This window comes from Stegodyphus dumicola, chromosome X2, assembly GCF_044657685.1.
Source record: "Stegodyphus dumicola isolate Sdum_Otavi_A_Nest chromosome X2, ASM4465768v1".
Taxonomy (NCBI): Eukaryota; Metazoa; Arthropoda; class Arachnida; order Araneae; family Eresidae; genus Stegodyphus; species Stegodyphus dumicola.
In genome coordinates this window covers 123109891-123125264 of record NC_140781.1, presented here as the reverse complement: position 1 = coordinate 123125264, position 15374 = coordinate 123109891, and the positions used below count along the sequence as shown (strand labels likewise).

General features: G+C 31.8%; 2 protein-coding genes across 12 annotated transcripts in view; one reads left to right on the top strand and one right to left on the bottom strand.

Moving 5' to 3' along the window:
* DAAM (disheveled-associated activator of morphogenesis-like protein) overlaps nt 1-9076 on the top strand; it is a 173731-nt gene extending 164655 nt beyond the window's left edge. For all 3 annotated transcript variants that reach the window (XM_035354125.2, XM_035354124.2, XM_035354123.2), the window contains one exon: nt 2084-9076. In XM_035354125.2, coding sequence (XP_035210016.2) covers nt 2084-2398 — 315 coding nt within the window. In that variant the 3' untranslated portion in view covers nt 2399-9076. The remainder of the gene's footprint in view (nt 1-2083) is intronic.
* A 516-nt stretch (nt 9077-9592) lies between these two features.
* ps (RNA-binding protein Nova-1-like protein passilla) overlaps nt 9593-15374 on the bottom strand; it is a 140491-nt gene continuing 134709 nt past the window's right edge. For all 9 annotated transcript variants that reach the window (XM_085810135.1, XM_085810136.1, XM_085810139.1 and 6 more), the window contains one exon: nt 9593-14222. In XM_085810135.1, the coding sequence (XP_085666261.1) occupies nt 12858-14222 (1365 nt within the window). In that variant the 3' untranslated portion in view covers nt 9593-12857. The remainder of the gene's footprint in view (nt 14223-15374) is intronic.

Here is a 15374-nt window from a genome sequence, read left to right as displayed (position 1 = left end):
GTAAGGGATAAGCCCCCAGCAGAGAAAGAATCTCATAATTTTAATCAGGAAGAGAAGGAAAAAAATCATAAATTTAAGAAATAAAAGTAAGCATAAAGAGAAACATTGCAGAAAACACTACTGAATTTTACTGAAATAAATTTCCAGTTCTCATATTCGAGACAAATAAAACATTAAAAATACAAATTTCAAAAATTTAAACTTATATACAACATACCATGCACATGAGGTTACAAAGGGGTGACATCTATATATTAGGTGCATAATGAAGCACAAAATACACACACATATCTATCTATCTATATATATAAACTAACTCTCATTTTGTTGAAAAAAATAAATTCTAGAACGTTATCTGCTTTCAGATCGCGCATTTGACCCATATGTAGTTTGAAACCGCTGCTATAAATCACCCTACCAACGGCCGACTGATGAAGTCGTCAAACACTGGTGGTTCGACTTCGAATGGACGTTTTCATAGTTTTTTCCCATCTGCAAAGTAGATAAAAGCTGGTCTCCCAGATAGGCATTCCTCCCCTTAGACAAAAAATCCTCGCAAGCTTTGCCATAACTGAACAAACAAAACTAGCCAGAAAATAGGTGCCTCTGATTTTCTTAGAACTACTAAGGAAGTATAGTATTAATATAATATAATTTCTACACTTTTCTTCAAATCGCAACACCAGGAAGGAATGATCTCACGAACGTCACAATCACATGAAAGGAAGAAGTTGGGATATACAAATGATTAGTATTTCAGCGTATTTAGACGACGCAGGAGGGAGAAATGACATCTAAAGTACTGCATAGAAGAAAAGTTGTGTAGTGGAAGTGGATTTCTCATTCGGAAAGTGCTTTATAAGGTTGAGTTTGCTCAGAATATCATGTTATACCTCGAATAGGAAGAGGAAATGCTTACTAGTAAGTTTCGGAATTCGATAGAGGCAGGATCGTTGCCTATCGAGAGTGCAGATTATCGTTTCGTAATATCGCCCGTTGCACTGATCGACATCCAACACTGTCATGCGAATATGGAATCAATGGATTGCTGAGGATCATACTGAACGGCATGCAGGATCTCAATGCCCTCCCATGACTAACGCCAGAGACGACAGACACGACCACATCACAGTCAGGAAATGGGCATGTTTGCAGTACGCCCAGTATCAGCTCGCAAGGTTCGTCGACGTTTGCAGCAGCGTGGATTATCAGCACGGTGACTATTACTTCGGCTTGCCTTGAGAATGCAGTATAGAGACAGACGGCGACTATGGTGCGACAAACGACAAAGCTGCGTACAGGAGTGGCACAATGTCGCCTTTTCAGACGAGTCCCTGTTCTACGTGCAGTATTGTGACGGCCGTATACGTGTCTGAATTGTCCGAGGAGATCCCACGTCGCCTGCTTGCATTCGATATCGGCATAGGGGCCCTGCATCTGGTGTGATGGCTTGGGCAGCCACTGGATACACGACACGCACATCTCTAGTTCGGATCGACGGTAATTTGAACGCAGATGGGTACATTTCTGACATCTTATGTTCAGTTGTTGTGCCCTATCTTCGAAGCCCCCAAAAGCCATTTTCCAACAAGATAATGCAAGACCACACGTTGCACGTCGTGTTCTGACCTCCCTCGACACACAGGGTATTCGATTGCTGGCCTGGCCTGCACGGTCTCCAGATCAGTCATCCATTGAAAACATCTGGTCATGGGTTGCTGAGAGACTGGCCTGCCACCCCTCTCCAGCTAACACGGTTGATGACGTGTGGCATAGACTTTCTGTCATCCAAGCCTAGTTTGACTCCATGCCTAATGGGGTAAGGGCCGTTTTAGCTGCCAGGGTTGGCAGCTGTTTCTACTAATTTCGCACCCCTGTAAATCTCCAAACTGCTTACAAATTTAATCCTTTTGTCATCATGCCATACTGCTTATGTGCAATAAATATATTTTTTCATTTGCTTTCCTTCATGGTGTTACAATTTTAATGGCCAGTAGTGTATTATAATGGACAAATGGATTACTTCGAAATTGATTTAATATTTAATTCATGCAAAGTAATATACCTTTTTTTCTTACTTCAGAGAAAAACAAATGTTGAAAGGAGATCAAGCAAGGAGAGTGCACATAAAGGTTCAACTGTTAAGAACGGAAGTATAAATGGCTTAAGAGCAATTAAAGCAGGTTCTGAAAAAGGAGAATTTGATGATCTTATATCAGCTTTAAGAACTGGTGATGTTTTCGGAGAAGACTTTACAAAAAGTCGACGAAACAGAAGAAGGGGCAGTCAGACATTATTTCTTCATCAATCAAGTGGCTCCAATGGAGATATGCAATGGAGAAGCGTGCCAAGGGAATCCAGCAGAGATCGTGTAATTACTCAAAAATTAAAGGTTTAGTAAGATACATTTTTTTGGGGGGGAAAGGAAAGTCTAATACAAAAAATAATGATAAATAAAATTGTAAAGTTTTTCTGACGTCATAGATAATTATTAATCTTTTTTTTTTTTTTTTTTTTTTTCATTTGAATAATCTAATTGTGGTGTAAAATATTTCATGAAACGATTTCAATGAAATATAAGCCGCATTTTAAAACATTTCACGTTAATAGGTGCTATAAGTGTTTATGTTCATCTGCTATCTAGTCATTTCATTATTATATGTGCAAAATTTATATAATTATTAAATATCTAAATTTTGTACATCTGCATTATTATCCATGCTGAAGTTTTATCATTATCTTAGCCTAAACGAGACCAAACTAAAGAAATAAATCCAAATCAACGCTAAATAGGGTTTTAAATACATATTCATAATCACAGTGCGTTTCAAAATATTTTTATTCTGCAGGAGATTAAAAAAAATGTGCAGGATAACAATTTGTTGGAGCTTCCTTTTTTAAACAGAATTTGATTCATTTTACCTTATTTTACATACATAATGAAGCAGCTATTTTACTCATCAAAATTTGCGGTTGATATACTTGTGCGTTAGAGAATAACTGAGACCAAATAATAATTATTTACCAGTGTGTAGAATTGCAAAGTTCTATTTTTCCCAGCTTTCATGATGAAATTTAACTATTTCGAGATTAATGCTACGTTATTACCGGAAACTTCACACACACTAACTTCTAACTTTCACAGAACAAAAGTTAACTGAATATTATGAAGTGACTGCTTCATAATGTCCCCGTATAAATAGCAGCTTATTCCTTATGTATCCAGAAATTAGATCATATTTGTATAAAAATGATATGAAATATTTCACAAATTTGTTTTGAGTGATTTTTGTGCAATTTATAATATAATTATTCGTTAAAATGATTCCTCTGATTTAAAGGGGTGAAAATAATTTTTGTCCTCACTTCTTCAAACAAAACCTTGAAAAGTTCATTGTAAATATACTGAAGTCTTATTTTTTATTTTATGTGCAGAATTGGACATTTTTATGCTTCCACTATATACCAGAGGAAAAAATTTGAATTAGACTGGGAATTAAAAATTAAATTTACAATCTAAGAATGAAAAATTATTCTATATAATAATGAAGTCTCATCAGTCTTTAAATCCCATTATTTTGTAAAAAAACTCATGTTTATCAATTTGTATTAATTCATTTTTATATACCATAAATCATAAGCATATTTCTAATGAAATTTCTTTGTACGTATAACTCAGTTTTGCAACTTCTTTTGTCATTTTACAAGGGTGGGGGAGATGAATTTTTTGTAAATTTTATATGAAACTTGTCATTGTCTGTGATCTTTTTTAATACTGCAATTTGAACTAAAACTTTTTCATTACCTTTTTATAAATAATTTATACAAGTTTTCTTAACATTGTCTAAAAGTTATTTGGTGATAATTGTTTTCAGTGGTTTGTATGTATAATTTAAAATGTAGCTTTTACAATGTGAAATATGTTATGATTTGTTATTATAAATATTAGGAATTTAGAATTTATATGAAGACATTATATATAGCCATGTGTCACTGTTTAAGTGCAAAAAGGTCTGTTTGACTGGAAGAGCTCTTTCAAACCAATGCAGTTTTTAAATTGCTAGTATAAAAAGATTCCAGTTTTAATTATCCATGAATTACCTTTTTTTTTTTAAAGTGATATTTCGTACATTTTTGTCTTAACATATCATGGCATGATAATTTGAATGTAGTTGTGTTTACTTTTAAATATACAAAATTCAACATTCAGAATTTAAAAATTTCATACATAAATTTGGCTCTATTGTAGAATTGGGTACCCCTTCGATTTTTAAGTGAAAATAGATCAATGTGTACAGGGATAAAGTCAAGGCAGTGTGCCGAGTTTGTGCAATTCTTTTATTAAGTGAAAATATATTGTATGCGTACAAGGACACCGAGTTTGTGCAATTCTTTGACTTATTTTGGTTTTGTGTAGCGGCCGTTTTGAAAGAGTGCCTTGTTGGTGCTGTGATCTTGGCATCGAAAAGGAATCGCGAAAAAAAAAACAAGGGACACCCAATTGTAAACTTTTACCATAAATTCTTTTAAAATTACAAATAAGTATTCAGCAAACATTTTATCCAACTCTAATCAGCAACACATAGTAAAAAATATAAAGGTATCAAGTACCTTCTTATAAAAATGCAGCAATTTTTTTTCTTTTCAGTAAACATTTAAAGAAAAGCACAAGGTTATTATACAACAGAAAATAATCCCAAATTCCTATGTACTTATAAATGAGCCACATAAAATTGCTCATTAAAAGTCAGATATATGTGAAAAAAAATGCCATTTTTAAAATGTGGATCCAAATTCTGTCACATTTATAGGCTTCACACACACAAACACTCATATTCAAGTATTAGGTGTGATACTGCATTAATGTGGCATGGTACTGATTAATCCAAAGAAAGCAAAGAGAATAAAATATGTTACAAATCTCGGTTTGTGAGGTTATTGAATGCTTAATTTCGCAAGTGTATAAATGTGGTATTTGCCTGTTGACAGACAGACAATGCTTACACTTTTTCAAAATGTCATTTTCTATATTTGAGTCAAACTCATAATGCAGCAACAAGACAAAAAGTGGTTAACCAATTGTTATATGCTATTTTGTATTATGTAATTCTTAAATGTTTGTCAGCTGTTTCAACCAATGTTAGTGTCCATCTAATTAGCTTGCAAATTCTAACCATTCATCCAACATGACTGTTTGTTAGGCAGTACACACAACTGAATTTTATGAAGAATGGATAGGATATTTCCAGATTACTGTATGTTTTGACAGCAAATCCTATTTTGGAATGTGGTCAGACAAGAGAAATTCACCCTTCAGAGAAACATTTCTATATGCTATATATATGATAAATCTCTTACAAAGCTTCTCAGTATCCTAATTATAAGGCTTACGAGACTGAAAATCTCACTAATACCCAACATCACCACATCAGGATCCTACAGCATACGTTAAGAAGTTTTTGGTGATGTTCTGAGAACCTCCCGCTCACCCATTAACCATTATATAATCATTACCAGAATACAAATAGAAAAGGAAAAGAAATAATAATTTTGGCTGGGAAAATGATAATTCACACATCAGCATTTAGGTAATCATTACCAGAATACAAATAGAAAAGGAAAAGAAATAATGATTTTGGTTGGGAAAATGATAATTCACACACCAGCATTTAGGTATGAAAAAATCAGTACAGCAATCGGATTACCTTTCACAACTTCAACTTTTAATTTAAAGTGCTTATTATGAAACAGCAAATCTTGCTACTTCAGTGTAAAAATGAAATGTTTCACGAGCTCAATTCTCTACAGCTTACTTTCTTCAGTTTCTATTCTAAGTCCATTCTTAAATCACAGATTGACTTAAAAACAAAAAACAGCTTTTCATATTATGCTAGATTCAGATACCCTAAATTATTTTTATATATTTTATGCAATTAATTTTAGCGAACTGCAATATTACAGCTAAATCTTTAACTAATTTCACTACAAATAAAGAAATGCAGAACATTATCTGGCAGCAAATTAAAGAAACAGGAATTAATGATGCAATTTGAGAGATTAAGTAAATAAATAAAAACTTTGCAGTTCAGAATCTTTGAAAATATTATACAAAAGTATTTTATTCAGCATGTGAAATGTAATAAACTACAGTTCAGTACGCTTTCAATCTGAAGGAACATCAATACAAAGTTTCATAGGAAACGTTGGAAAAATTAAGAAAAAAAATGGAGTTGGATTAGACTAGATGTTATCTGCATCATAAAAAAATAATAATATTCAGAAACTTTAATATGAACAAAACTTTCCCTTTCAAACAATGCCAGTTATTAATAATATAATTAAAATTATATACATAAATGTTGCATAAAAAACAATGTGTATCAAACATTTCAAAACACCCTACATCTAGAATGAAATTTTTACCTCACTGGCTAAATGAAAGGATTGCACTCAACTGGATTATGAAAAACATGCAGATGACAACAGCTTATGTAGGGGTACACCTTCATTGAGAGCCACTCAGCTATTTTATCAAAATAAGCACAAGGAAATGAAATTTTATAAGGTTACACGGCAATTCATTATTACTTCTCTTTTTTAGATTTACTATCAAAGCATAAACTTCCTTCTTACATGATTGCAATATTCCTCCATATCATTAATGTAAACAAACAGAAAAATAAGATAAGCTATACTATTAGTAACACTATCTATCCCTGGAAGATAATTTTTTAAGCCTTTTTCTTCTGAACTTGATGGCTTAACAATGTCTCATGTTTCTAAAATAGCTTAAACAGCCAAAAATAAAAATACATGTAAACAATATTTTCCTTATTATTTAAAATTGCAAATATCATTCAGAACACTTTTCTGTGGCTGTAGCTATATTATATACAGACAATTTTAACAAACAGTTATGCTTTTCAGCTGCAATTTTTTGGGTGTGAGCAAATCAGGTAGTTTGCAATTATTTATCTAAAATTTATTACAACTGGAACAGAACACAGTAAGGAAGTAGAACTGTTATGCATTAACTGAGAACTAAAATATGAAAGAGTATAAGACAAAAATAAAATTAATAATGTTTTATTTCCTCTCCTTAATAACATACATTAAAGGAAATTTATCCAACTAAAGCATAGAAAGTGAAAAATGTAAAAAAAATTCTCCCTCAACTATCATAAAATTGATGAATTTTACTTTAAAAAGGCAAATTAGTCAAGCAAAATCTTTCAAGATTTTATTAACCCTCTGGCTGATCATCCCACTATTTCCACAGGCAAAACTCAAATGTGGCAAAATTTGCTTATCCCGCGGGCATGTTTTTTTTTTTTTTTCCTTTTTATTGAGGAGCGCATCCCGTTTTTTCCCCGTTTAAGCATTGAAATAAATTATATACAGCATTAGGCGTTTAGTTTACGTTTTGGTTAACAGATATCGTTAGTTGTCCACTAAATTGCGGCATTTGAAGGCACGTGGTATTAGCGCTCAAACTTCACTTTTTGCCGCTCTTTTCTTACAGAAATGGCTGCTAGAAAACGTTCAGCAGTTATCTTGATTATTTAATTAAATTATTGAATTAGATTGATTGAATCTGGTGCAAAACTGTGAAGTTGGACTTTACCTTGAACCCTGTTTTGAACTCTATCAGACTAAACTGCATTTCTAAGGTATTTTTCCCTCAGCGCTTTATATTTTCTTAAATTTTATACATTTTACATTTTTATATTATGCAATTGGAAATTAACTGTAATTAGAATGAAACTTATTTTAAAAAAAATATTTTTTTTTGGTGATAACATTTAAAATTAGTTTTTCTGGCAACTTAGTTTCTCATGATAAGAATCTATGTTCAAAATATTTTTTAGAAAGTACAAATGCATTTTTAAATTCTTCAATATATATATAGATTCAAAATATGAAAAAAAAAAAAAAAAAAAAAAAAAAAAAAAAAAAAAAAACACGCGAAGTGGTTTCGCTCCACAAATTGAGCAGTCAGAGGGTTAATGGTAACGAAAGAAAGATAAAGCATTTATATGGTATTCTGAGAAAAATTTATATATACTCAAAATTATTGTTCACAGTTTAAAGCAAAATCAATATGAGAGAACTTGGGAATTCAAGTAAAAGAAACTGGAAGATAAAATTTGTACATTTTGGCATGTTGCAAAGTGAATTTATTACTGACTTATCCTGCTTTCACAAGAAACAGCTTTTCAATCTACATTTTGAAGAATTTACATGAAACATGCTTGTGTAGGATTGGTTTCTTTAAAGATGGCAAACTATATCTGCTTACATTCCATACAATCGTAACTAAAAGTCTCTCTTCATGGCATCACATATTTAAAGTTCATAAATGGGACAGTAAATTCACAGGTGATAGCAATGGCTAATTTATAGCAGGATTTTGAGACCTGCAGAAAAAATTAACTACAATAATAAATCCTTTTTGTCATTAAATTTTAATACTTCTCTAGATTACCTTACGTAAAAAATTATACAAAAAATATATACTATCTGGAATAAGCCATTTGCAGTTAGTAATGAAATGTTGCAATAACAACTACGTGCTTAAAGCATTAAAAATAAATTTAAGATTTATTCTTCTATAACATCAATATTTCTATGTATAAAACTGTCTCGGTGAATAAAGGCAAACTTTTTTTCACATTATGACTAAAATATATTTTAATGTGATTATTTATTTATTTGTTGCTTTGAACAAATTAATTTCAGAGGATTATCATATAATGAAATAGATATCATTTGTAAAAATCAAAATAATTAAATATGAATTAAGCTGAATTTTTCTGATCAGCATTTTAAATATAATTCAGGCACTATTTGATTTGAAGTGCATTTTAGAAATACTATACCATTGAAGAAAAAGTTTTAAATGATTATTAAAAGATCTCATTTCAGTTTCTTCTTAAATCTACATATCAAGCTTTTAATCTATGAATAAATTGACATTTTTATGTGAAAATCTTATAGTTCCTTGTCTCATAACTGTTGTAAATCCCTTGTGAATATTTTGTTCATGTACAGTATAATAAAAGACTGTTTAAACCAGTTTCTTTCTTTTGACATAACATTTTCAAGGAGCTGCATTCTTTTAACATAAATATTTAGCATTTTAAATAAGGAATCTAATCGAATTTATTTTATTGAATGCTAATAATTAAGGGAGGGAAATTCAAGCACCAATATCATGTTTGTTTCTTAGAAACAGGTTAATAAGCTAAAGTTAAATCTTGAACAAGCAATTTACTGGCATCTGGGTATTTTAAACATTTATAGATGTACATATTCAGTGAAGGAACATTTAAAAAAGTAAAGTTTTCTCTCTTTATTATAACCACTGTAAATACATGTGGAAAATACAAAGCTTCCCCATAAACAACAGACCTAGAGTGCAGTTTGCACTTTGAACATTCTCAACGAAATCCAAACAAGTATGAAATGTGTGACAAATAATAGAAAACTTAAAGAATATGTCAAAAGACTTATTATATAGTTAGTGGTCTTATTGCAATCAGAATGAAGAAAAGTTATATTTTATATTTGTTACAAAATGAGAGACATCAAAGCAGGGCATTACATCTTTATTTCATTTAGCAGCAGTAAAAGCTGTGTAATTTCCATTCCAAAATCACTTCAATTATAGCCAAACTCAATGAAAAATAAAAATATATAGATATATAGCGAAAACCTTAACTTATGAGACAAGCCAACAACAACTTGCTTGCACTCAAAGAACACATGACTATAAAATAATGTATTCAGTTGAAATACAATTAACATATTGAGTATGATTTGACAAAGTCATATCATTATTATTCTTCAAAAAAGAAAAGTTTTATAAAATTACAAACAAAATTTCAGTCTTTTCAAATATTGTTAATTGATAAATCACTGCATAATTTGCAAATTAAGTGCAAACTTTATGAATAATGAGCATTTGAAGATAGATCCACCACCATCTTCAGCACCCACCCACATTCTCATACATACATATGCACACACAAATATATAGAAGACTAGTCAGCTCTGGCTACCAAACCAGAAAGAATAAATTGGTGTTTATGATGAACAATGACTATGCTGAGAATTTCTGACTCACAGGTGATTTGTACAAAAGCACAGAATAATGCAGAAAAAGAAAAGCACAGTTATGTTCATTTTAAAGCACCTAACTATACTTTCAAATATTGCATAGTTAACTGTTCTTTACCTATATAAGGAGAACATTTAAGTATAGGTTTTATGTATATAATGTTTATAGAATTTCATTCACCTCACTTCTATGACTGAAACATATTTAGAAGAAAAATTTGAAAATAAAAATTTAAGTACAATAACCCTAAGCTTACAAACTGAAATGTAACTTGACTCATGCCTTACAAAATGAATCCTCACACAGACAGATGGTGGTGGCATACATAGAAAGGAGGAAGGTATTTGACAAAATGTCCATATGAAAATCTTAAAAAGAAATCACATTCAACATCAGATTTCCCATACAAATGGGTTTTCACTGAAAGGCTTTATAAAGTTTCACTGATGGTTCTTATGAATGATAAGATGTGCTGTAATATTCAGATATAAAAACAATGAAGGCATTCTTTTAAACATTTCGATGCTGATCAGCAGCAAAAGTATTGAATGATATATATATATATATACTAACCTGAAGGAAAATCTGCACTTTTTGTTTAGTATGCAGTTTCAAAGGGAAAACATAACAGCTCATTAAATTATTTCAACAATTGTTAAAGTTAGAATTAATGGTTATTAAGTATTGCATACATATATATTTATATACATGTATTTTGAGTTTTAATATAAGCAAAGTTACCTAATAAAACATTAAAAACTTGTAATTGCTATCAGGTAAATTGGAACAAGAAATGTTCCTCATTAAAGTTCAATTTTTTAGCAAATAGCATAATATTTCTATCAATTAATAAAGCTCTTATGGTAAAAGATTCAAACAGAGGTCATTGGTGACTGAAACAATATTGTAAATGTTAAGTACTTGCATAGATTATTCCAATTATTGCTACATGATCTTTGTCTTACTTCATATCAAATAGTAAATTTCATATATTTTTCATATACTACATTTTATTACATATAATGAAAAATAAAATATACAAATTTAAAAATTACTGCTACATTGGGTACTTGATCGAATGAAAACTATACAAGTATAAATTCAACATAATATATTAAAATAATTAAATAAATTCTTTAGAGGCTACACAACTGAACAACAGAATCTGAAATTTTTTTTAATCTAATTTGCAGAATATTTACAATTTTCAGAAATACAACAAAGCTTTGAATATAATCTCACAAAAAATATATCTCACATATGATCATTCTTTATACATTTCATATAACTTCCATTTCAGGAACTGTCAAATAAAAATTACACTAATGGAAGCACGAAAACATTAAAAACACACCTGCATTCATTTAAACAACAAAAGAAAAAAATATTTGCTATCTTGTATATATAAAAAATTCATTTAGAATCTTTTAAAAACTGAATTCCAAGTGCTAACCTGAACATGCTCATTTTTAAGGCTATTAAACATGTAGTTATAGCTCAAGTAATTTTTCACACCACAATTTTTTTAATATTTGATTTAATAACTTTATATATATATAACACAACTTGTAACAAAACTGAAGCACAGAGGAACAATGATATTTTTATGATGTAAACAATAACTTAAGAATTAAAACAATTTCATGAAAAATCCTTGAAATCACAATACTGATCACAGCCAGTTATTTTATGATTTGAGTTCGTATTTAAATATTCTATGAGATGAATAAATGTGTTATTTGAATATTAACAAAATGTAAACGGTAAATAAGAGAGAAATTTATGTTATATGTTTGAAGATTATAACACGCAATAAAATAGATTACAATACTGATCACAGCCAACCAATTTACATTTTAAATTTGCACAAAGTTTTGGATCTAAATAATAAATGAATGCATTAGAAAAGTTGAAAACAACCATAAAGACAAAATAAGAAATAAACATAAGGTTTTGCAAAATGAATGCAATACTGATCACAGCCAATAAGGTCTTTGATTTTTTTTTACCTTATTAGAAATCATTTTTCAGCGTAATTGCTAGTATATTTATCCTATAATTGAAAATATATATGTATATGTATTGTAAATGTGTGTATATATATATATATATATATATATATATAATATATATGGAAGCAAAATAAGAATACTCCCAATCATAAAGTAACTCTGGCTACCAGTTAAACATCCAAGCATAGCAAAACTAAATGACTTAGCCAAACATCAACACAAAAGAATAAATTTATCAAAGCACTTTACTTTGCAAATGTTCATGAACAAAAACATAAACTGAAGTTACAAAAATCTATCAATTTGTTATAAAATTTAATCCACTTTTATTTTCTTTCCTTATGAGGAGCCTGAATGGCCACATTTGTATAGTCAGTGCAGCTTGGGTAACAATAACAACCAGTTCGTGAAAATACACTTCTGATCAGACCATTGAATCCATTTGTATGCACACACCATGTGCTGTTATGCAACAAAAAGTGCAAATACAGCTATAATTATTACCCATTATTTCCTAGATGATACAAACTTTCATGTATATATATTACAGTATGATAAGGTTAATAGGCAATTTATTCACTCAGAGCTGTAGCAAGGTGCTTGGGTTCTAATCACCACACAGCTTTGCACCATAGGTGCATGCAGGTTTACAGAAGAGGGAATAAAACCATAGATAAAGAAATATGATGAGGAAGGCGATAACATAACACTAGGTAAAGTTCTTGTTAACGTAGAACTCCCATGGCATTTTGTTGAGCTCGCTTTGCTTCTTCCTCTGCTATTTGACGCTCAATGAGGTACTGAGCAGTGTTAACAGCATTAGTGAGACCAGTGATAGTGACTATGCGATTACGTGTTCCAGGAGCAAATATTCCTTTTTTAGAGATCTGAATGTTAGCTCCACTAAATCGTTGAATTTCTACAAGTGCTTTTCCACCTGGTCCCAATATTGCTCCAACTATGTTTTCGCCAACTTCAATTTCTATTTTTGTAGCATCACCAATTTGCCTATCACTAGGAGTAGGACTTTTCCTCAAACTAGGAGGTCCAGAATTTAAACCAGTTCCGAGTCCAAAAGAATTATTATTCACAGGTAAGGCAGCTGCACTTGGTGAAGCAAGGGCAGGAGAGGTTCTACGGAACGGTTCAAATACGGCTGCATCTGCTTGTACAAGAAAACGGTCACTTGAACGAGATGTAGTAGGTGAAGTAAAGCCAGGTCCAAGGCCTAATCCTGACATGCCATTTCCAAGGCTTCCAATAGGGCCAAACATACTAGAGCCAGCTCCCATTGGACCGGATGTAACTACAGAATTGCAAGCAGCTTCCATTCCTGGTACACCTGTTGGAGATGTATACATAGCCTGATTTGTCATTCCTCCTGGTGGCATTGGACAACTAGTTGCTGCAGAATTTGGCATTCCCATTCCAAGACCACCCACAACCGGAGCGCCATTAACTCCATTTAATATACCAAGTCCAATTCCTAGAATACCATAACTAGCTAATACATTCAATGCTGCACTAATCTCAGACACTGCTTGTTCGGAAAAACCATTTCCTCTAAGCATTGTCTTGATCGTTTCAATTACCTGAGCAGCATTGGTAGGAGGGATTGCAGGGCCACCCATTCCCATACCAGGAAATGGCACAATTCCTGTGTGGGTGGCACCAGTTTGAGGACTATGGAAACTGTTGGTTACAGTAGGACTGAGGCTATTTAAGCTGCCATTAGAACTGTAACTGGTGTTGCTGTTATTCATAGCACCACTAGGAACACTACCAGGATTGGCAAAAGGTGAGCCAGTAGGATTGAAATTGGCTACTGGACCAGTTACATCAGCATAACTTACATTAAGACAACTACCACTCTGTGGATCTTCAACAATTTTTGCTAGAATCATATGACAAGCAGTTTTATTGTTCTCCATCTCACCAATCACAGTTATACAACGTTCAGCTAAGGCATGGTCCTTGGACTTCTGAGATATTTGTACATAAGCACCACTTTCTTCTTTAATTTGTTTGATATAACTGCCACCTTTACCTATAATCATCCCTGCTGTACTATTAGGAACGAGGATTTTAACCTGCAAGAAAACATTACACAATTCTGTAGAGTGTTTAATAATAGGCATGTTTGTTTAATATTTCTACAACACTAGGATATAATAAAAAAATAGAAATATGGGGAAAATCTCCATTATTAATGCAGATAATTTTGAATATGAACTATGTTTCACATACAGATGGTTACTTTGAATAAATTAAATCTACAACTTATAATGAGGACTCATGATTTATAGTTATATTTTTTAAACAGGACATTATCTAAATTGATAACATGTACACAGGATGTTCTGAAACTCATGAGCAAAAATTTAAGGGGTGATAGAAAATATATAAACAAGCAATGTTCACCATACAATGAATGGGTGGAGAGCAAGCGGTGACCGCTAGATGCTGTAATGAAAAGCATAAAGCAAGAGTTTTCTTACACATTGCCCTTTCTAGCATGGATTTCCGAAGGTATGTTGATATACAGTAATCAGAAAAAAGGGGACACATATTTTATGTCTGGTCTTGCGAATGAGAATACTCTGGAGGCTGAAAGACTACAGGCGAAGTTTCCTAAGAAGACATGTGTCAGACCGAAAAACGTTCAAGCAGTTACAGCAGTGCCAGCGTGAAGCAGGATCCTTTGCCCCCAGCATGCATGATAAGGGTGTGACAGGAATGTGTAGATGCCACAGGTTGTAGAGGACATTCTGCAAAGAGTTGAAGATTGTCCGGCACATGAGAGGTTTCCCGTGCCGTAAATGTGCCCCACTCAATTGTTGCACGAGTAGTTACGAGATGAAGGATTACATCCCTACCATGTACAGAAAGTGCAAGCTTTAATACCTACAGATTATGCACCTCATGTCGAGTTTCCACATTGGTTTTTACAACAGCCAGCAGTGCAGCCTGATTTCAGTGCACATGTTTTAGTCACGGATGAATGCACCTTTACTTGTGAAGACATTTCTAATGTGCATCTTTATCATCCCTTAAATTTTAGCCCATGAGTTTTAAAATATCCTGTAAATATAACGTCAATCTCGTACAAACTGAGCTGTACTTTTAATAAGTTTTTATATAGTGTAATAAAAACTACTAATGCCTTATAAAGGGCAAAAAAGGAATATCTTCACTTCATTCTTATCCTAAATTCATTTCCTAAAATAAAAATAATAACATCT